The 22927-nt window shown below is 41.7% G+C and overlaps 1 protein-coding gene across 2 annotated transcripts in view; it reads left to right on the forward strand.

Moving 5' to 3' along the window:
• PLB1 (phospholipase B1) overlaps window positions 1-22927 on the forward strand; it is an 86848-nt gene that overhangs the window by 53635 nt on the left and 10286 nt on the right. For both annotated transcript variants that reach the window (XM_015623396.1, XM_033512558.1), the window contains 9 exons: window positions 1548-1643; window positions 2736-2807; window positions 11745-11816; window positions 14010-14070; window positions 14740-14798; window positions 17285-17343; window positions 18776-18819; window positions 19985-20084; window positions 21480-21531. In XM_015623396.1, coding sequence (XP_015478882.1) covers window positions 1548-1643; window positions 2736-2807; window positions 11745-11816; window positions 14010-14070; window positions 14740-14798; window positions 17285-17343; window positions 18776-18819; window positions 19985-20084; window positions 21480-21531 — 615 coding nt within the window. The remainder of the gene's footprint in view (window positions 1-1547; window positions 1644-2735; window positions 2808-11744; window positions 11817-14009; window positions 14071-14739; window positions 14799-17284; window positions 17344-18775; window positions 18820-19984; window positions 20085-21479; window positions 21532-22927) is intronic.

The following is a 22927-nucleotide window of genomic DNA, read 5'->3' on the forward strand; positions in this document are numbered from 1 at the left end:
TTATGAGAAGATGCTGCTTTTTGGTATAGTACAACGTATTTCTTCATGTAGTGAGCAGTTCTTAGTTTTGCGTGTTGTTCTGTCAATATTAATTGCTGTTTTGGAAAATGAGTCAAAACCTGATTTAAGAAGTTTGTGTATAATTTTTAAAGTACATAAATGTTTTTCTTCCTGAAAATACAACATGATTAATAAAAGACCAAGTTATTAAGTTAAGTTACACTCCTTAAAGCAACATAACTTCATTGCTCAGTGGAGAGTATGACATTAGCTCCTCTTTATGCCACATGTCTGACAGAATAGGAAGTTTACCTATGATCTCATGGAAGTAGTTTTATGTCATTTATATGTATATGTTTATGTATATTTTAGTTCCTTGAATGGCAAGTTCCAGTAAGCTGTATGTCTAGGAAAAGACTCAAACTTCCCTAAAGCTGAAACTATTTTCATATGTACCTGGAGCTAAGAGGAGCAAAATATTGAGCAGGGATTGCTCTGTCATAATTGGACTGGACTGATTCTGAAAACGTTCACAATAGCTGGTGAAAGTTTGAAAAGTCAAGATGTTGCTACAGACAAATTTGGAAAACTGGCTGAAAGCTTCAAAGGCGTTTTGTTTTGTTCGTGTGTGAAACTGGTGCCCATGAAAAGTCATCCCATGGGGTTTTGGTACTGAGGGTAGGGAACACAGAAAATAAAACAGAAGAAGCAAAATATTTCTGAACTTTTCTTTTTGTAATGTCACAAGCATTAGTTCAGATTTTAAGAAGTTCAGGATGCACTTTTAATATCTTATCTCGCACAAAATTCAGATGTTCCTGAATTGAAAGCTCTGTCTCTAAACACGGCAAAAGATATGATGCAGATTTTGGTAGTAGTCCTCTAAAAAGCAGGCCCAGCACACTGAAACAAAGCCTGCTCAAGTTTTGAGGAAGAATTGCTCTGATGAAAAAAAGTTGTTTCAGTCATGTGTGACCCTAATCTCTGAATTCATGTGACGCACAAGTTACTTAATTTCCAAACTCCATTTCCTTCAGATCCTCCAGTACCTATATTAACCCTGTATTACAGTACAGCTTTGTTCAGAAAAGGGATTGCTTTGGTGTGCATGGTCAGTTGGGCTGCCTTCCATCAAACACTTACTTGCTTCTTGATCCTTTCAAAACTCACAGCAGTAGGTACTGCAGAGTATAATGTTGCCTGTGGTTCTAGTTCTAATGACAACTGGAACCAGGGAGAGGAACTCATCCTTATAGCAGAACCTGAACAGGAACTGTACCCATAATTGAAAATGGTGGTTTTGCTGCTTCTGGATGGATCTCCCCATGGAGGCACGTAATCATCTCTAGCTAAGTGTTTCTGGTAGTTCATAGGTCTGCTTAAGTACAGTTTGTATTGCCAGATAATCAGGAAACTTTCTGCAATGGAGCAGGGAGAACAAGTAACATGAATCTCTCTTTACTGGTTCTGATTTGGTCTTAGCAACTCCAGATTGGAAGTGTGGGGATTTTTCTACCCTCAGATGTAATTTATGTTTTTATTTGTAGGATGGGAATCCAGATGTCTCCTACTTTGCACCTGACTGCTTCCATCCAAGCCAAAAAGGCCATTCTCAGCTTGCCAGAGCTCTGTGGAATGCTGTGGTAAGGTGACAGGCTCTGCATATAATGAGAACTTCACCTAGACCTGACTACCATTAAAATATCTCTGTAATAAGCATTTCAATTAAGGCCTGAATAACACTGGACTGTGTGTTCATCTCTCCTTAACTAGTTAAATACCTTCTGGCTTTGGTGCTGCCCTCTGACTAGAATCTCTTGGTTCTTAAAGTGTGTGGTGAGGGGAGGTGTGCTGCATGTGCACGATCAGTCATTTTGTGATTTCAATTGAGCAACTTAAAGTTTTCTTCATCCATTTTTATGCAAGGCAGGATAGTATTTAATAAGGATGATGTTTCTATGAACTGCTATGGGAAACCATCAAATAAAGAATTCTTTTAAATTTGTCAATTAAAAATGGATTAGTTAGAAGTTTGTTTTAAATCCATGTGTTGTTAATGTCTCATTAGGAATTAAAGTTGCTTTAATTCAGTTTAGTTTTACTACTTTTGGAAATTAGTTAAGCTAAATAAAGATGAATCACTAAAGATTGCTTAAGCAAACCCATTTTACTTAGTGTTGCGATGCAGTAGTACCCAGCAGTCAGAGGCAGTATCTTGGATCCTGGATAGTAACTTCCATATACTTTAGGATAATATTTTAAAAGCTGACATGATTGCTTGCAATCAAGCAGTCCCTCTAATTACATTTGGTATTATCTTCTACACATAAACAACCTTTTGTTCGAGATGCCATCATGCAACTTAGCTATAAAAAATGGAGTGACTCAATGTCTTTTATGCAAGAGAAGAAAGTTTATGACCTTGCCTTCTGGCAAAATTCCAAGGTACTTCATGTGCCTGCCAAAATCCTCCAGGAGTTTAAACTGATCCACTGTAGCTTTCCACTTCCTATTTTAAGCTTCTTTCTAAAGCTGTTCTTTTGTTTTGTGGTTGCCATTTTCTTTCTGAGAAGTATATGCATTTCAGCCTTGGATATAAATCTATGTCTGTAAATACAGGCATCTTTGTATAGATTTGAAAGGTATATTTATGTCAGAGTTTCTTTAATTAGAATTTGAAATTTAAGATGAGCTGACATGGTTAAAAAAATAGGTTCTTTTGTCTTTGTTTCTAGTTACAGCCTGTAGGCCAGAAAGCAGACTCATTTGATTTCTCAGCTGACATCGTCCTTGGCTGTCCAGCTCAGGTAAATATATCCACATTTTGGAAGTTCTCTGTCAGGAGGCTGTACTGCTTGTGCTTGCTACAGAGAGCAGGGATTTGGTATATCTGGAATAAGTACTTAAAGCTTTATTCTCTGTTTACCTCTGAGTGAGCAGGTGTTCTCATCTACCTGCACTGGTGTCCCATGGCCATTTTGCTATGTTGTGAATACTGATTGACAACATGCTGATTTGTGTGTTTGCAGTTGCAGCAGAGGTTGTTTTTTGTTGTTTGTGAAGTACAGAGGCAGCTCAAGCAGCAAACAACAGAATATGCTGCATTAACTTTCCCATCAGAATCAATGAAGTTTGGGCACCACAGCAGCTTTGAAAACCCAGAATCTTTCATCTCTTGCATTAGTGGTTGGTTTACCTGGCCTGATCCATAATAGGAATACTTCAGACTCTTTGGAAGCTTCTTCTTACAAAGAAGTTACAAAACAAGCTGCTGAACTTGCAGAACAGTGGCTAGGTACCAGCAAGTGGAAATGACTGATGCAGGCAGCAGCAATTGGGAACAATTGGCTCCCTTTCTTCAGCAGTTATTCTTAGAGGGGACAGTGTTTGCAGGGCCTAGGTATGGCTTTATGTTTTTCCCTGGGAGCTATTTAGGGCTGGACGGAGTTGACACACAAGCATACCCTCTTACCCAGAAAATCAATTGGAAAGGACCAGGTATTTGTCAAGTTTGGGGATCTTTGATCAGCAGCAGCAGCTTCTCATTGAGCTTAGCTCAGGATGAATTTGAGAAGTGCTGGAAGATGGGCGGAGTTGGCTCTGAAAGAGGACAATTTAGAAAGTTAATAACAAATAGAGCCTTACAGAGCTTCTCAATGGGAGACATGACCTCTGTCTCTCCCCACTGCTGATCAAGGACCCACTTGATGGTACCATGGGTCCTTTCTACAATTGATTGTCCCATAGGATTGAAGGGTATACCTGTGGTGTGCTTCATGTCCCACTGGTTGAGAAAGTCTTTTAGTTTGTGGGAGGTGTAAGCAGGGCTTGTTGTTGTTGTCTGTTTTTATTTGTTCAAGGACTCCTATGGTGGCAAACGCAAAGAGAAAATGCCAGATGGTGTAATTGGCATTTTCTCCTGAGTGGGCTGAAGCAAACACTGCACCTGAGAGTGCAGTGTTTGCACTCTGACACAGGGATATATTTCAACATCCCAAAAGATGGGAAGTGCGTCACATCAGTTTGCCAAAGTTGGCAGCTGTTTAGGCCCTGGGGGTTGACCCCAGAACCTGGAGATGGTACTGGTAGTTTGGACAGTTGGGGAAAGTGGTGACAATCAACCACGCTTGCTCTTTGGACAATTGGAACATTCTTATTAATGCTGGTACATTCTGGTGGTAAAATTCATGGGGTATCTTTGCCTGGGCAAAGATATCTGGTAGGTTGGTAGTTTCAGAAAACATGGCTAGGGTGTCCACTCTCCTGTTCCTCTCCGCGATGGCACCTGGGAGGTCGGTGTGAGACCTGACATGCATAATATGAAATGGTTGCTTTCTGTGGGAGATAAGGTAGATTAGTTTAGAAAGTAAGTGGTATAAATTTGGATTGGAGACCTCTTTTAGAAAAGAATGTTCTGCTCTCATAGCTACTCCAGTGACATAGGACAAATCTGTCATCAAATTGAAAGGTTTTTGGAAATTTTCAAAAGCTTTGATGATGGCTGCTAACTCAGCAATTTGTGGGGATTCTACCACCACGTGGACATCAGACTCCCACTTCTGTGTCCTGGGATCCCTCCAAGTCATCACTGACTTGTGGGATGCCCCTGAACCATTGTTAAAAATTGTCAGTGTCTTGAGAGATTTTCTACTTTGCATTAATTTGGGGACCAGATTGAAAGCCAAATTAAAAAATTTATGGCTTGGCAAATGGATTGAAATTTCACCTGGGTAGCTATCAAAAGGAAACTGGAGGCTCCCATTGGTCTGGAGCAAATGCTCCAGATTCCCAGTAGCTGATGGTAGAAAGACGCATGTGAACTCACTACCCGCAGGAGAGCAGAGGCGAGCCCTAGCCCTTTTAATTAAGTCGGCTATCAGTTCTTGACGGATAGTGATTATCTTTGTAGGTTGGTTGTGGGAAAAGATCCATTCTAAAAATGATTAGGAGATCTTTCATCTGGGTGTCCCACTGAAAAATAAAAGCATGAAACTGTGGGGCTTTACCTAGGACTGCCATCTGGAAGGGCAGGCTTGGCTCAAAGTGATGTGCTTCCCACGAGGACAGGGCCTCCTAAATCTTGGTGATGGACACTCGGGTCTTGGGCATGAGGGCCCACTGCTGCGAAGAAGGTTGAACAATGGCATGAGGACCTCCATCGTTATCCCCAGCACACGCATAGGGGACACACACAGTTGATGGACCTGCAGAGTTGGTGGAGATACCACAGGGTCTTTGGGTCATCCCGGATGGAGAGCTGCTGGGGTATGACAGTCCGCTCACAGATCTGAAGTCCGAGGTAGGTCTGGGGCCAGGTGTACTGGATCTTGTCTTGAGAATCTAGAAGCCTGCCTCTTTGATGTTTTGGATGGTCTTCCTTAGTGTGGCATCTAGGTAAGCCTTCTGCGGTGCACAGACAAAGATGTTATCCATATAATGGTACATAAATGCCTCAGGGAAAAGTCTCCTCACCAGGAATAGGATGTAGGTGACATACTACTGGTATATAGATGGAGAGCTTTTCATTCCTTGTGGAAGGACCAGCCAGTGGTATCTTTTAAGAGGGGCCTGTCTGTTTGGAGAAGGGACAGAGAAGGCAAACCTGGGGGCATCTCGGGGATGGAGTGGAATGTTGAAGAAGCAGTCCTTGATATCAATCACTGCTATCTTCTGGGACAGCATTGTGGGTGAGGGCAAGCCAGGTTGCAGAGACCCCATGTCCTCAATGGCCTCAATGGGAATGTGCATGGAAGTCCCCCATTGGGACAACAGGTCTCTGCCCCACAGGGTGATAGGGGCCCTCACCACAAATGGCTGGATGGTTGCAATTTTGCCCTCGGGACCTTCAACAACAACATTGTGCATGCTATGCATAGAAACCGCAACATCCCCAATCCCTGAGATCATACCAGCCACAGGCTGCAATTCCCAGGTGAATGGCCATGATAGTAGCATCTGCCCCAGGGTCTATCATCCCTAGACGGGAGAATTGTTCCCCATGACAGAACAGGCCACACTCTGAGATGGGTTTATTGTTGCCCACAATCTGTGTCCACATCATGGTGGGATTCAGAGGGACTCACTTTGGGTATTCAGGAGGCAGTAAAAATGCTTGAGCAGTAGGCTGACCCTGGGGAAGTTGGTATCATGGGTCAACACAGGAGATAGTGACAAAAATCTTGTTCCCTGGAGTCACAGTCACAATTTCTGGTAAAATGTTTATGTAATGTAAAATGTTTATTTGTTCTGGCTCATTGATGGAGTCCCCACCAATTAAAATGTCTTGAGGGCTATCGCATGGCACAAGTTTCCCTGTTGGAATTTTATAAATATCTTCATCGAGAAAGTCAATGGACAATGTGCTTGCCAGCTGGTGCCAGGTTCCCACCTGAACCTTTGAGCATGTGGGATCTGTTTCATATGTGGAGGAACCTCTGGAACTGATGTTTGCTTCTCCTGGTGTTCCAGAACAGTGGACAGAGCAGGCCAGGACAGCATTCCATTTGTTGTAGCACAGAGCTGTCCCATGCTCTGCTGGAAGTTTCCTGAGTGCTGCTGGTAAGGCGATTGTCCCTTGGACCACTGATAGTTCTTACAATTGTCCTATGGGGCCATCCATTCTGGGCAGTCTTTTAAAAAATGTCCTAATTCACTGCAGCAGAAATGTGTGCTTTTTTCTTTTTGGGAAACTGCAGTGAAGGCTCCTGCCACCCTGTTGACAATGCCTTTGGTAACTGCCTGTGCCACAGTATTTTTGGTGGAGGAATGCTTGGTGCAAGTCTTCATCATTTGTTTAATTTGTTCCTTGACAAGGGGTAGAGCCCTTAGGATTGTTATGCATTGCGTGTTAGCATTTGCGAGAGCAATTTTGTTCAGACCCTCTTTTCAACTTTCAGGACTTTCTAATTGTTCTTCCAGGGCCACTTTTAATAGGTCTACAAATTTTATAAATGTTTCATCTACCCCTTGCTTGATGTTAATGAAGTGCTGTGTTGGTATGGTATCATCGGGGATGAGGGGTAAAGATGTTTTGGCTGTGGTGGCTATGTCCTGCAATGCAGTTTCTGGTATAACATTCACTTGATTGGTTGGTTTTTGAAAGTCACCTTCTGCTAACAGTTCAATAGACAAACTGGGTCTATTGGCAACTTTTGAATAAGTGTCTGATAAAGACTTGAAGTGTTTTTTCCACTGCCTTTCTCACCGAATATATTTGGCTGGAGAAAGGAGACGGTTCATAATATTTTTGATGTTGTGAGGGACCAATATGTGTGAGGAGGAGGTGGCTTTGATCAAGTTTTTGAAAAAGTGGGATCCCTGGCCATGTTCATTTGCCACCTTAACTAGTTCTTTAATTTCCCCATAGGGGATGTGCTCCCAGGAATTGTTGGCTGTTGGCCTTCTCCTCCATTTGTAAACAACTGGGAAAGCAGAGATCTTATTTGCCAGTTCCCACTCTCCCTCCTGGGTGGTCTCCCTTTGAGTCTTGGCCCGGCAGTCCTCAGACTGGGTGTTTGAGTCTGAGGACTCGGTGGTCTCATCCTTTCAAAGAGGATGGAGGGTGCTTTACTGGAGCACAGGGCCCTTTTGGATAGACCAGATCTGCCTGATGGCTTGAGGCATTGGAAGCCATTTTGCCATTGCCACTTCCAGTTCCAGTGTTACAAGAACCAGAAGTGGGTTGTGTTGCCGCTGAAGATGAATAGATCACAAAGACACAGCTCGAGGTGTGGTGAAAGAGAAAGTTTATTTATTCTCTCAGGATTTATAGGTTTCTGACCACAGCCAGGGATTGGATGGTCAGGATAACACTTTGCCAACCACACTGGCCATGAGAGATGTCCATCACAAGACGTGTAACAGAAAGAATGCATACATATCTCTATGTTTACAGTTACTGTCCTGGGAAAGTCTTTAGAAAACCATGTCAGCAAGCTCAGAAGCTGAGTTTTCAGGGCGACTCTCACCCTTTTTGGTTTTAACAAAAAGAAAAAGAAAAATTAACAAAGAAACTAGCAACATTACAAACAATCGAAAGGAAAAATAATAAGAAAATACAATACTCCATACAATCAGAAGGCTATAATTTCAGGGTGATATCTCACCCTTTCGTTATTACAAAAAAAATGAAAAAAATAAAAGTGAAAACATCAACACCTGCTCGTAGATGACTCCCAATTTGGTCAAGGAGGCAGAATCCATGGCCAAATTGAAAGGTGCCTGGGAAAACTTCTGAAATGCTATGACAGCAGCCCGTAATTCTACCAATTGGGCTGATCCAGCCTCATGACTCTCCAAAATCAGCCACTCAGATTCATCCTCCCAGGTAGCAATGGCCTTTCCAGTCTTCCCTGAACTGTCAGTAATGACAGTGGGTCCTTGCGCAGGCCCTGACTATGTTTGGGCCACAAAAAAAGGTCAATAAAGTTTGCCACTTTCTGTGGCTGACGGGGCAGGAAAAACCCCTTCCAAGACATTCAAGGGATTGGGCCATTCATCATTTCATTGGCCAACAATACCTGTGGAATGCAAATCTGGAGTGGTAATGAAAGAACAGCGACATCAATGGAAAGATTAATGTTATAAACTTGACGAGTAGAAACTGCTCACAGAACCTCCTCCAGCACCTACTGTGCCTCTGGGGTCAGTGTCAGAGGTGACTTTAAATCAGAGTCCCCCTTTTAATAGACCAAACAAGGGAGACAGTTGTGTCATGGTCAGGCCCATATAGGGACACAACCATGTGAAAGTCCATTACTATCTGGACATCATTCATGCAGTGTCTGCACTGAATGCAAAAAATCGCACCTCCTGATGCGGTACTGTTCGTCCCAAAAATTATTTTGGCCCTCAAATAATTTCAGGGAGGTTGTAGAGACGAGCAGCAGGAAACTGCTCGCAAACTCCAGAGAGGACTAGAGCCCCATATCATCGGCAAATACCGGCAAATTTTGCATGCCTTATGGCAAAACTCCGTTGATATCTCTGTGTGGGCTCAGCATTAATGATAGCTAGCACCAGAAAGGCAAATTTCGGTCTGTCATCGGGATGCAAAGGAATTGTAAAAAACAATCCTTCAGATCCACAATGAGGACTAGCCAATCAGCAGGAAGCATGGCAGGTGAAGGCATGCTAGCCTGCAACATCCCCATGCTTTCCATCATAGCATGAACTTTCTGGAGGTTGTACAATAACCTCCATTTCCCAGACTTTTTCTTGATAGAGAAAACAGGAATGTCTCAGGGACTGGTTGAAGAATCCAGATCACCATGATCCAACTGTTCCTGCATCAAGTCACTGAGGGTGACTAGTCTATCATGAGAGAGGACAACAGAATCTGAGAGATGTCCATCACAAGACGTGTAACAGAAGGAATGTATACATATCTCTATGTTTACAGTTACTGTCCTGAGAAAGTCTTAGGAAACTATGTCAGCAAGCTCAGAAGCTGAGTTTTCAGGGTGACAGGGTTGGATAGCAGGGGAGAAGCCAACAGCAGAAAGGGTGGAATTTACGGAAGGGGTGGGGTCTGCAAGGGGAAAGGAGTTCCCAACGATAGGGGGAAGTCCTGTCACACTTACACCCACTGACGACACAGGAGGAAAGGAGGAGCAGGATGCAATAGGAAGTGTGGAGAAAGGTGGTGAAGAGGCAGGGAGGTGACTGTTTTGAGGGTTCAAGGTGGGAAAACGTGAACATGGGGGTGAAAAAATGGCGGGGCTGGCCACGTTGCCAGCACCATTTTGTGGGTCAGTAACAAGAGGTGGGATTGGGTAGAGTGGCATAGGACTGAGGGCAAGGGGAAGGTACAGGGCAGCATGGTCAGTGCTGTCCTGGCAGGGGGAGAGAGGGGATCAGGAGGCATCAGGGCATTGGCAGCCACCCTGTGCAACACCGCAACGACTGCCTGCTGATCATCCCTCAGCTGGTGAGATTTTAGGAATACGGGGAGAGGGTAAAAAGGAAGGGGCTTTTACTGAGGACCTGAAACCTCTCCTGAACTTTCCCCAAGTTTTTCAATTGACTTAGCTATAGTATGAAATAAAGGAAAAACTTTGCCATCCATAAATCACCACCCAGTTGAATGCTATATAATTTTATCCCAACATTGTCCCAAAACTCTCCGAAGAAAACAGAATCCCATGCAATATTTAGAGACCCAATGAAAAAATCTCTTTAATTGCCCCTTAGAAAACTTATATTCTCCTGCAGCAAGGGTTTCCACAACTTGGTAATAAAAGTCCATCTGAGGAGGGCTGAGCTTAGGACGGCTCAGTTTGTTGCCCATCCTCTGTTCTTTGCTCCCACACCCAACAGCACAAGGAAAACAGAAAGGAAAAGACCCCAATATAACAACTTAAAATTTTTCTTCAGGCAGCACAAAGCCCACTGGGTCAACAGAAAGCTGTTGAGTATATGGTCAACCAGCCATCAACCAGCCTCCAGAATCTTTGACCTTGCTGTCATTGGAGGGTTTCACTCGCCCCTCGGAGAGCCTTCATTTGAACATTAAGGGTTCTCCTTGGGGAGCTGGCTAACCTGAAAGTGGTTTGTGTGTTGCAGCTGAAAGCTTCAGGAGATGCTTCTCCAGGGATCCCCTAGCAGAGGTCCCTGTTCAGGTACCAGCTGTCGCAGTCTGGTCAGTGGTCTGGGTGCCACAACTCTCCCAGAGAGGCGTCCTTGGAAGGACTCTCTTGGGCACACAGGCACTCCCTGCCCTGCCGAGAGTGATCTCATCTCTGAGCACTGAAAAGGGCTGTTGAGTGATTGCAGCTCTTTGAGTGACATGCGGGGGACACGGAAGGAGGGACGGGAGCCATGTGCAGTTTTCCGCAAGTAGCTTTTATTCTAGATCCAGGGACATGGAAAACTCCAGCTACTGTGAAGGGGTCAGGGACAAAAACTCCAGATAGTCAAAGGGAAGGAGGAGTTTATATAGGAGCATCAGAAGTAGTCAACTGAGAGTTCAGGGGCGGAGCAAAGGGAAGGGACTAATGGGGTACATAGAATTTGCACGGAGTATATAAATTTGGGGCTCTAAGACATGCTGGGGGTGACTCCTTTTGTTGCTTCATTAAAGAAGGAACTTGTTTAGGAGCTTTCCCTCCAAGGGAGAGTTGTGGATTCTTTCTTAATTGGCCCACTGGCCTCCACAATAGCCTGCCTTCTAATTTTAGTGCTTTTTAAGACTTCCTTATTCAGATGCCAGAGTTTCTCTTGATTGAGGTAAGTGAGCCTCCAGGTGAATTTTTTTGTCTATATGATGTGCACGTCTTCCTGAATGCACGCTGCATTAGTAGGGGACAAAAATAATGATAGAATTTCTACAGCCTCCCTTGGAGGGAAGAATGATCTTTTCAATAAGCAGTCTTTCATCCCCCTGCTGCTGACAGAAGATCTGCCCGGTTTTGTCTAGATTCTACATCAGTGTCTTTTGAAAGGACTAAACATCTAATAAAGTCTAATTTGAAATGTTAGGAGAGGAAAATATTAAACTGCAATCAGCATCTGGAATATGTAATTTTTGTCCTATGGTACTAAACACAAATTTTGTGAATTTTAAGGAGAGATCATAGTTTCCAAGTCCATATTCCAATTTTATACTTTAGGCAATTACTTTCTTGGTATGATACCTTGGTGTCACTTGTTATGGTTTGTGCCATCTGCCTATCGCCTAGTTTCTCTTATTTCTCTTATTTTAAGATAAAGATTAAGAAAGAACGTTTTGTTTCCTCTTTCTCCAGAACAGTCCCTTTCTGGGAACGTACAGGAATAGTAACTACACACCTGTGGAGCCCACTAGAGAGCCAATAGAGGTAATTGTTGCACCTTTTGCTGCATTTTAGGTCAACTATGTGAAGCTGCATCTCATCTCATAACACATCATCCTGAATTTATAGATTGCATAAACTAATAGAGGTTTTTGGAAAGGAATTCTGCCTTGCATTGCACTTTTCATTGTGAAAAAAAATGTTTTCCTAAAAGCCAAACAAAATTAATTATATTACTGGTGCAATTGTATTAAAACTGTAACCAAAATAAGAAAACTAGAATGCATAATTAATTCAGATAGCAAGTTCCTCACAGTATTGAGAAGCTATCTTAGAATCCTGACCCCCAAATAATCTGAGGAAGGTTTAGGTATTCTGCTCTGGAGGCACTGTTCTTTTTACATTCAAGTGAGCTTAACCTGTAGAAAGCAGTCACCTTTACATATTGGATTTGTGAGTCTATATAAATATGATAAGAGTCCCATTTCAAAGGGACTCAATTTCCACCATGACTGAGCAACTATCATGATGCATGTTAAATAAACTGCAGAAACAGATATTGTGTGTAGAACTTGAAGAAATTGAGCGGTTATTTTCTTGGCAGTCGAAACAGACTGGCATGGGGGTGCTCATGAATAACCCAATTATCAAAATCTTTGTGTGCCAAAGAACAGCAATTTTTGTCTTAGCAAGTCATAGTTTGCAGTACTGAAAGGGGATTTTTATCTGTAGAGCTAGAGTTATACTTTTAATACGTAATTCTTGGACTTCCACTGAATCACAACAGCTTTTGAAATTATAAAGGAAAGAAGAGAGAGATAGTAAAGCACCACTTTCTGATCTAAAAATAAGCCTATCTGTCCTTTCTAGCCTCTGCAACCAGACTTTAGTGGTTGATAGTGGAGTCTATCACAACATTTTTTTACAAGAACAGATGAATTTGTTGTGTTGTTTTTAACAGCAACCATGCTTCCTGAAGACCACTGGTCCATGTAGTTTTACTCTGGTAGAATCGTGCAGTCACGGAATAATTGAGGTTGGAAGGGACTTCTAAGACATCCCTAGCCTGACCTCCTGCTTCTAGCAGGGCTGGCCCTTCAATCAGCTAACACAGTTGTCATTGCTCTTGCAAGGGCTGGCCACTGTAAAAATTTTAGTTTTTCCCTTGCTGCCTTCTTGGCTAATATGATTGCTACCAAAAATATGATTGTTACCAAAAAGCAGGGGGAGACATTCATCAGCTCTCTCTGCTGGTGAACTAAGGTGTTCTGCAATATATATTTGATTCAATATCTTCAATTGGGGGAATATACATAATAACTATTATGTCATCTAAAAATGCATGATAAAGTACACATATTTAGAGCCTGACAGCTTTCTTTCCTGGTACCTTTAAAGCTTTGAAATTTTTTCAAATTTTATATTCAGTAAAAGCAAGCAATTTTTGAAAGTTTCTTGGGAAAGAATAGGTTCCTGGAAAGGTACATGGGGAATGATAATATAATAATAGAATATGTAAAGTTGTTCCAATGCTTGGTCACCTTTTCAGTGAAGAAATTTTTTCTAATATCCAATCTGAACCTTCCCTGGTGCAACTTGAGTCCATTCCCCCTTGTTCCTTCACCAGTTACCTGGGAGAAGAGACAGACTCCTGCCTTGTCACATCTCCTTTCATGCAGTGGTAGAGTGATAAGGTCGCCCCTGAGCCACCTTTTCTCCAGACTAAACAATCCCCAGCTCCTTCAGCGGCTCCTCATAGGACTTGCGTTCAAACCCTTCGCCAGTTAATATAATACATTAATAATATAATACATTAATATAACATTACTTTGCAGGGGATTTTATTGTTGATTTTTATTTGCTTTTACATCTGATATCTTTTGAGACAGAGTAAGACTTCATACCTGGAGACCCCACCTTGTAGGTCATGGACAAAATTTCTAGTGGAGAGAGAAAAAATAATTATCCTTATGGAACTTTGTAATAAGCAGTATTTCAAGATGAAATGTTTTGCCTTTGGAAAAGTTTTATGCTTTAGCTAGAAAATGTCACCAGAAGTAATTATTGTTTGGACAGTATTCCACAAAGAGGTGTAAAAGACTGTTGAGCTACACAGGCACCAAACTAGAATCTATGTTTTAACTAGGTTTTGCACTTCACCGTACAACTAAACCATTTATGAATTCCACATTATCTTTTAGCCGCAAGATGAAACAATTTTGTAACTTCTCATTTCAGAATTGGGGCAGTGAACTGTCATGTCCTGGTCATACTCCATCTAGTCGTGTCCCAACATCAGGTGAGAAAGAACTCCTAGCCTAAAATCACACACGGGAAAAATTTCATCTTTTGTTTCTAAAAACAATAAGATGTTGAAATTGCACAACCTAGATGGAAAGCAAACAATAAAACCTGATATATTTAGCAGCAGGTGGAAAAGTCTGTCTTGCCATTCACAGTAAGTACTGCATGACAGCAAGTATATCTCTGTGGATAAATGGGATCACATTTATTGTATGAATGTATGATATACATCATTCATCATACAGCAACATGGCAGATTAAAACTGCCCAGGAGGGTTAGTGACTAAACAGTGTGTTGTAAGTGTTGTGTGTAGTTTGAAGATTTTACAGGGAGATTTTTAACAGAAAATACTGATCTATGACCCAAACCTGTAAGACAATTAAAAGAAATTGAATATATACATCTGTAAATATATCTAGTCTGCTTTCATTTTTTTACCTAAGGTGTTTTAAGTTCCATTTCTTTGCATGCTAGTGTATTACACTGTGGCAAGCAAAGGCAAGAAGTTACACATTTCGCCTAGATGACACACAGAACATGAGGGTTTTTCTACCTTAAAAGTCTGCAAAAATGCCATCATATTGGTAACTAAGGCTTGCATATTTATTCTATTAAACAGTATTTTGTCAGTAATCCTAATTTTATTCTCCTACTGCTTTTTAGTACATGAGCTACGGCCTGCTGACATCAAAGCCATAGGAGCACTTGGAGATTCCCTGACTGTGAGTACTGCTGTATTCCCACATTCAGATTGAGAAAAGCAGTTGCTGATTTCTACCCAGCTGTTGTCATATCAGGCATCATCAGATAGAAAGCAAATTGCTTTGGCTTGGCAAAGCAAAACTCATCTACCTGGTTCCCTTTGCAAAGAAATAGCCTGAATGAATATGAGTTACACTGGCAACTGTGTCATCCAGTAATGAATAATTCAGGCCAGGACAGAAATGGGATCCCATTCTCTGTTGCATACAGTTTATTCAAGAGTTTTTGAAATGGGAATTGGCTGTTTTATAGGAATAGTATTTTCTGACATGGAAAAAAAAAGAAGCAAAAGCAGTTGATATTTTTGATGCAAGAGACATTTTGCTGAAAACTCCCAGGGAAATAATTGATGGCAAAATGAAGTGCTTCCCACTTGAGATAATTCTAATACTTCTGTATTTCGGAGTTTTGCTTTCAGATTTTGTTTCCTGGGTTAGGCATCTTCCAGTTAAAGCTCTGATGTATTTCAAGTACTAAGAAATGGAAGTTTAAAACAAAAAGTAGGCACAAAAAGGAAAAAAAAACCCCAAAAACAGAGAAGAATAGCAGGGAACACTGCAGATCTACACTGAAGTTTTCTGAGAAAAAGTTCTAGAATTACACAGCCCTACAGAATTGTTCTGGCATGAGATGAAAGGAAACATTTGCGTCAACAGTTCCCATGAAGTTTAACTCCTGAACTAAACCAGTGCTCATTCTAGCAGCTTCTGTTCCTGTTGAGTTCAGAGGGACTTGGAGGATCTGAAGCTCTTCAGTGGTCAGGCTTATCTTATAGTCAGGTGTGCATGTCCTCATGCATCATGCACCTTCTCCTTAGCTCTGAAACTAATTTTGCTTGACCTGATGTAATCCTGCCTTTCCTCCTGCTGCAAAGCTTTGACTTTTTTTTGGAAGAAATCAGTAAAGCACTATAAGTCTCCCTCCTATCCATTGCCATGATTCTTAAAATTAATTGCTTTATTTCCTCCCCCACATCAAATGCTAGGCATGTGCACTAGCACATATCTCTTATTTTAAAAATATTAGTACTTTTAATATATGAAATATCTCAGAAAGCCCTAGTCATAGGGGTCAGATTATGATGCTTGTGGTCTCTGTCTCAGGAGCTGAGCAAGGCAGGTTCTCGTAATGCCGTTATTCATGTAGTTCCTACCACTTGCCACTGCCACAGCAAGGTGTGTTTGGGGGTTTTATTAAGTGATTTATTTGGAGGGCCAGAAAAACTGGCATAATATTTCCCACATGTGTACACATACATCTCCCACAGCAGCCATGCATGGTTCGTGCATCATAAGCATCCTCGGCACAGGGGGTCTGCAGCAGCAAAGTCGGACAAGGCGTGGATTTTCCTCCTGATACTCCTCACAAGATCCCTGAATGCAGTCAGTTTTTATGCCTGAATTGATACCATGGCTTTTTGATTAATTAAAATTAGATGAGACCATTAAAAAACTGTAAAGCTGCAGAAGAACTCTTTCTCATGTTTGCTGCCCTGAATGCAAGGCAGAGTGCTGACCTTGCTAGAGGTCTGTCCCCATCCTGTGAGCTACTCAAATTCAGGACAGAGGTCTTTGTTTTGATGGCTTTATGTATTTATTTAATTTTGAAGGATTCAAAAGTTCACAGTGCAGGAAGAAAGGCTGTCTCAATCTAGATACAGTTGGAGATTAATGAAACATTGAGCAATTTAGTCATGTCACTAGTTAAAATTCATCTGACTTTTCTAGCACCAATGCACAGTGAAAGCAATAGACACACCAACATGCTTATCTATACTGGCAAAAAAAATCCTATCTACACCTCATCAACTCTGTTTGTTAAGTAGCAGACTGGATCCAGGAGAGGAAAAATGGATTGTACACCAAAGATTTGTTTTCTTGGCAGATTAAAAAGCAGCTCCTCTGATTTATGTACAGCTAAAACTGGAGATTTTTCATCAGTGTTTGGGGTTTTTTTTCTGGATTATTAAGTCTTTGCAAAATCATCTTTCTTCAGGAAATGCCAGGATGAAGCATTTTCCATCAGAAAAAAATTCAAACAAATACAAAGCTGTTGATGTTAATCTGGGTCCCATTGGGTTGTTAAAACAGTATGAGCAGCCGCTTTAAAGTCTTTTGTCTTTGACCTTACAATCTGATGTCCTCTGCCTGGATTATATCTCCTCTGATGTTCCATGGTCTACTATCTAGATGAGTTCCTTTTGCATATGAGAAGAAACATGGGAAAATTGAAGTGTGGGAGATGCAGGGCTACTCACAGGCCAGGGTGTGGTGGTGAATAAGGACAAAGACCACTTATGCTAAAACTGGGATATTGTAAAAGCTTGGCTGAATGCAGAGTAATGTTACTAGAATGCTTCTTTCAATACATGATGTTTATCTTACCTAAATTTGTAGGGCTTTATTTTTTTTTAGTATTTTATCAATTGTATTTCCATCTTTTCCAGACTGCAGTGGGAGCCAGAGTACCAGACCTACAAACAGACTGGAAGGGACTTTCCTGGAGGTAAGTGAAAATGCTGGTTTGTTTTTTTTTTCTTTTTCTGTCCACACAGTTAAAAGTGTGGGTCACCTGGTTGTGTAGTTACATCTTTGTATATGTAAATTTAGAGGAAGGACGCTGACAGCTGTCAACCTGAAAATTAAGCCTTCTGATAATGTTTTCATAGTTTTAGTTACTTTCCTATGAGACTGTGGTAAACATAAGTTGTTTACACATTCCTTCTACGAAACATCTTTTGATGGACATTTTGCATGACCAGTGTGCTTGGGAAGGTGGTAACTTAATTATCCAATCCCTGTTCATTCTCAAGAATCTCTAAATACTGGAGTCAGAAAATAAAGTCACAGGTCTTTGTTCTAACACTGAAAGTAGTAGTGTGAATCATTTTGTGTCCTTTAGCGACAGACAGCAAGTATTGCTTGTTAAGGATTGGAGGAGTCAGGACTGGAAGAGGAGTGATTCCTGTGGATGGGTTGTATATGTTTTTGTGGGCTTTTTCTTGCCTCTTTTCTTCTTTTCTTTTTCTTGTGTGTCTGTGCTAACCCAATCTAATTGCTACAAGCATGGTCCCATGTCACAGTACCTTTTAGCCTTTTCCTAGTCTCTCTGGAACTTATTCAATATGTTGCTGTGCTTATCTACTGCAGTGTCTAATGCTAGAAGGTCTGAGTGAGTGTGGATTGGCATGAACATGGCAAAAGCACTGCATACATACTCAGTGAAGATGTTTCAAAGACCTTTGCTATTGCAAAGTGGGCAAGCACTGCACATCAGAGAGTGTGAAGGTCAATATCCATGTTAGAGTGGAAGGAAACTACCTGCTCCATATGGGCAGACATAGAGTTGATAAGTGTGTGCATGTATACATTGTCCTCTTTGCTCTTTTTACAGCCCTTTGCTTGTGTCTGCAGGCATGAATATTTTCAGGAGGGGCTGCCACAAGTAGTGTAAGCTTAGTGGCTCTGCACACAGACAAGTTCTGAACGGTAGAGGCAGAGGCTGTATGTAATCGGCATTGCAGAATTGCAAATAGGTAGTTAATGAATATTTAATGCAATCTCTGCAATACATAACTGTGCACAAATGTAGTCTCATCAAGGTAACATGAAGCAACTTTAGTGAGGAAATATGCCTTTCTGTGATAGGTATCCCAGCATGTCCATATGAAAAATCAGTTCTCCCAATGTGGTCTGTTCCCAGCCTGAAGGCATAGCTTCTATCTTAGTGCTGCCCTGATTTATTTAATGCAAGTTATCTTTTCACTACTTTCCCTGAACTCCTGTGGTTTATCTCTTTAGTCCTATTTGAAGCAAGTATTTTGGAGTGTATGTGTGTGTGTTTTTCTTCTTGGACTGCTACAACAACATATGGTGACAATAAGACAGATGGCTGCAGGATTAACCCCACTGGGTGATTTTATTATTTCTCTTTGTAGTATTGGAGGTGATGCGATCCTGGAGATCCAGGCTACTTTACCCAGTGAGTATCCTAGAAAAGCAAAAGTTGGGTTTTACACTGAAAGTCATTTAAGTGGATGCTAGGAAGCATCTGGAAATGCTCATTCTTTCCTTGAAAATGGTGGGGATGTCCATCTTTTGTGAGTATAAGTAGTTCATGTGAGTGAGAACTGAAATCCAGACCGACCTGGTTAGCTGTAAAATTAATTCAGCCCCTCCACATCACAGGACCTGCATGTGATTGTGTCATACTTTAGACCAAAAAGAATTAGGAGTAAATGTGCTGAAGGTGACAGGAGTTCATGGCAGACCTGCTCCTCCCTTATTTTGTTTTTTGCTTTCAAGTGACTAACTGTACTGTCTGTGGACAAATAAAGGGTTGTGAAACAAGTAGCACTCAGTCTAACCAGGATTGTTGACAAAGCTATGGTTCTTCCTGATAATGTCAAGTTGCTACACAGCAGTAGAAAAAAAAAATCTAAAAGTACTATATATTTTTGCCCTAGTGTTCTGTGCAATTGGGCCTGTAGTTGCCATAGAAACCATTAAGTGGTCAACATGACAATGAATTAGAAGGCACTTGGTTTACAATGGCTGCTCTATTTGTATGTGATTTATGCTGTGGAGCAGTTTGACAGTACCTGACATTGTGTTTTGCCTTGTACCAGGCATATCACTGTGTTTGAAGAAAAATAGAAGGCGCAATTCATTTATGCATTATAAATGAGATTATATAAAGAGGTTTCAGACAGCACTACAGACATAGTAACAATAACAGTTTACTGAGATCATGCTTCCCCACTGTAAGTTTCAGTGAAATCTAGAAAAATGAAAAAAATACACTTCTCTGCCGTAAGTATTATTATCTAACTGGAGGAGTGAGAGGTAGAGGGCCATATTCAGGGAACACTTAAATTCAAGACTGGTGGATTCCCAAGATCCACCTATGCATCTCCTGGGCCACCAGGCCCTGACTCCTCAGGCCCTTGGAGAGAAATCATTGCAGTGATGAAATCTGGACAGTAACTAGAGTCTTCAAAGCAGGTGTGTCTCTTGCTACTGTAAAGTCGTAGTGGAAAACACAGGTCTGTATTCTCACCACTCAATTGGCTCCTGCTTCTGCAGGGGGGCAATGCTGCTCGCTGTAATCTTGTAAATGGTTAAACACTGTGGCTTTTCTTTTTAAGACATCTTGAAGAAATTCAATCCAAACCTCTTTGGCTTCTCCACTGGCAGTTCTAAGGAAACATCTGGATTCAATGTTGCAGAGAGAAATGCCACAGCACGGTAAGGACAATCCCAAACAAGAAAGGCAAAGGAGTGAGAGTAACCTACTTTTGTGATGCATGTCAGGGTTGAGGTAATGCTGATGACCTGCTGGTACTCAGCATGCTTCCATGATCTGATGTTTTAAATTGTGAATTTCAGGGTTTCATTTTTTTAAATTCAATTTGGTGTTTGGGGGATCTATTTGTTATCTTTTTCTAAATTAGACACAAGCTTCCTTTCTTTATTTGATTGTTGTCCATAATTTTTGAGTCAATGCCTTAGTTATGCATCTAATTCAACCAGTACCTTTTTCTGCCCAGTCTTAATTGTACAGGTCCCTAATTCACTGTCAAGTACTATCTGTAATGAGGAAAAAATTCATGAGCATATCTTTTATTCTTTGATTTCTAGAGAATGTCCCTGAAACTAACAAATAGAAGCCCACTGCTACCCTAATGGCATTAAAAATTATCCCTGTTTGCAATGCAAAATTAAATTTAAAAAAAAAAAAAAAGCATCTGGGAAATAACTCCTTTCTCTTCCTGAAGAAAAACTACTAGTCTATTAACAACCAAAACATGTAAGAATCTGTATGGCTTACACTGTGCCTGCTCCATGAATACTCACAGAATTTGTTTCCAAAGCTTTTTGTGACACCTTTAACAACCATTAAAGCTGCTTCAAGAAAGATTTAGGATAACTATCAAAGCCTGTATAGCTACTAAATATTTAATAGATTCCCTGAGCAAAGCTGAATCAGCGTGATCAATATGGTTCTAGGAATCCAAATAATGTAACTACATTTGTATAGCTGCTGGAGAGAGGCAGGGCTTATTAGCTCAAGCACAGTCTTTTTCTAGTATAGCAGGAGATCATTTTCAGCTGGTGTCTCAGCATGGTTTGTGCTTTGACCCATGGATGTTGCATCCTGTCCAGAGCTGGGCCAGGGCTCTCAAACCTGGCAGTCCCACAATGTAAGCACTCTCTTCCAGCCATAAGACAAGCCATAGGAATTTAAGGCCAGATCAGGAAGGCTGGTTAGGTGCCCAGCTTCTGTGTCAGGACCAAACTCCCCCACTAGATTTTTGAAGTGAGTTATGCAACTCAATGTCTCTGTGAATCTGGGCATTAGTGGCTTTTTTTCCCAAACAAAACACACTGAGGCCAACTCTGAGATGGGAAGAGCTCATACCAGTTGCCTGCTGCTTGGCAGCCATTCCAGCTGAAGCCTTTTCAGATCAGATTACTCACTTATGCAACTTGGTCCTTCAGTGTTTGCTCAGCCTTTTGAGGCATCACTTTCCTTAAAATGATTTCTGCTGATCCTGAGATCCCCCTGCAATGAGGAGTGGGGTTCAAGGAGGTGATGTTCTTTTAGAGCACACATCTAAAATCTTCTGTTCTCTCTCCTAGTGATATGCCAGCCCAAGCACGTGCTTTGGTGGAGCTGATGAGAAACAGCTCGGTAAGTGGGATTTGGGCCACACCTCAGTGTTGCTGTGGTCTCCAGGAGATAACTGTAATTAATGGGATGTTTGAGTCATGAAGAGTGCTTTACTGGTGAAAGAAAAGTCCTTGTCTCTACTGTGCTTTCCAAGATGAATGTGCAAGATTAATTACCCCTAATGTAGGGTGCAGTGCAGCCAGGAGATGTAAGGATGGTAGTGAGGAACAGGAAAAATCTGAAGGCTCTGGTGAGATCAATTGCTTTGTTAGCAGCAACCTTCAAAGTGAAGGTCATAAAGGCTGACTGTAAAATTGCCGAAGCAGGTACATGCAGACCAACATGAGTCACAATATCCACTATATTGGGGACTACTGAAGTCCTTGCAGGAGAAAAAGCCTTCTCAAAGTCTGGTTTTGAGCAGGCAAATAATTAATCAGTGACCAGAAACCTAAGGAATTGATGAATCTCTGCCACACCATAATCTTTTAGAGAATTAGTAGGGGATCTAGCATTGTGGATGCGTCTGTTGTGCCAGCTCCACTGAGGGCTATGAAGGACATCAAAAGCAGGGAGGAGAAGAAATCTGAGAAAGCCAAGGCTGCCCTGCTCTGGGTGTTAGCTGAATTTGAGTGGATGACAGTCTGGGTGTGAGCTATAGGTTCAGGGAGAGCATTCCCTCTAAGGGAATGGGAGTGCCTGGTGCTCCTTGGCTCAGACTGAATGGGAAAGGAAGGCACTGAATAAGCAGGATTTGTCAATGCATGTGGCTCTCCATACCAGAGCTCATGAGAGATGGTGCATGCTCACCCCACTGTCAGTTACTCAGCATTGCCAATTGTTTGGAAGTGAAGGGAGCTGGTATGGCTTTTCAATAGAATAGGAGAGGCTGTCATGCTTTGTTTTATTCACAGCTTTTTATGCATTTTTATTTAAAGGGAGAGGGGTGTGTCCTGGCCATAACACTGCCTCTTCATGGAAGTCTTTCTGAGCAAATTGCTAGTTAAAGAGGAGAATTCAGACATGTGGGTGATTCCCAGGCCCTCCCTCTATTTCTGGGATCCTTTCGCAGATGTTTGTTATGTAAATGCACTACACTAAAAATAGCTGCCTTTGATTCCTTTCTTTGTACTGAATGTTACAAAATGTTTTGATGAGATCCAGCTCTCAGCAGTGTCTATTGTTAGCTTGTGGTGACGTGGATGCTGCAGCTGCCCTTATATGAGCTCAGTGAAGTCACCAGCCTCCTGGACTCTTCTATTTTAATTCAGCTGTCTGTTCCCTGGGGCAGCCCTTGCCCCTCCTGGCCAAGGGGTAATTCTTGCCCAGCTGGCAGGGATCCCCAGCAGCTCCAGTTCCACAGCTACATGAGTCACTCCAGCCTCCACTCCCACATGGCTTTATCCCCACACTGCCT

Source organism: Parus major, chromosome 3 (genome assembly GCF_001522545.3).
Source record: "Parus major isolate Abel chromosome 3, Parus_major1.1, whole genome shotgun sequence".
NCBI classification, from domain to species: domain Eukaryota; kingdom Metazoa; phylum Chordata; class Aves; order Passeriformes; family Paridae; genus Parus; species Parus major.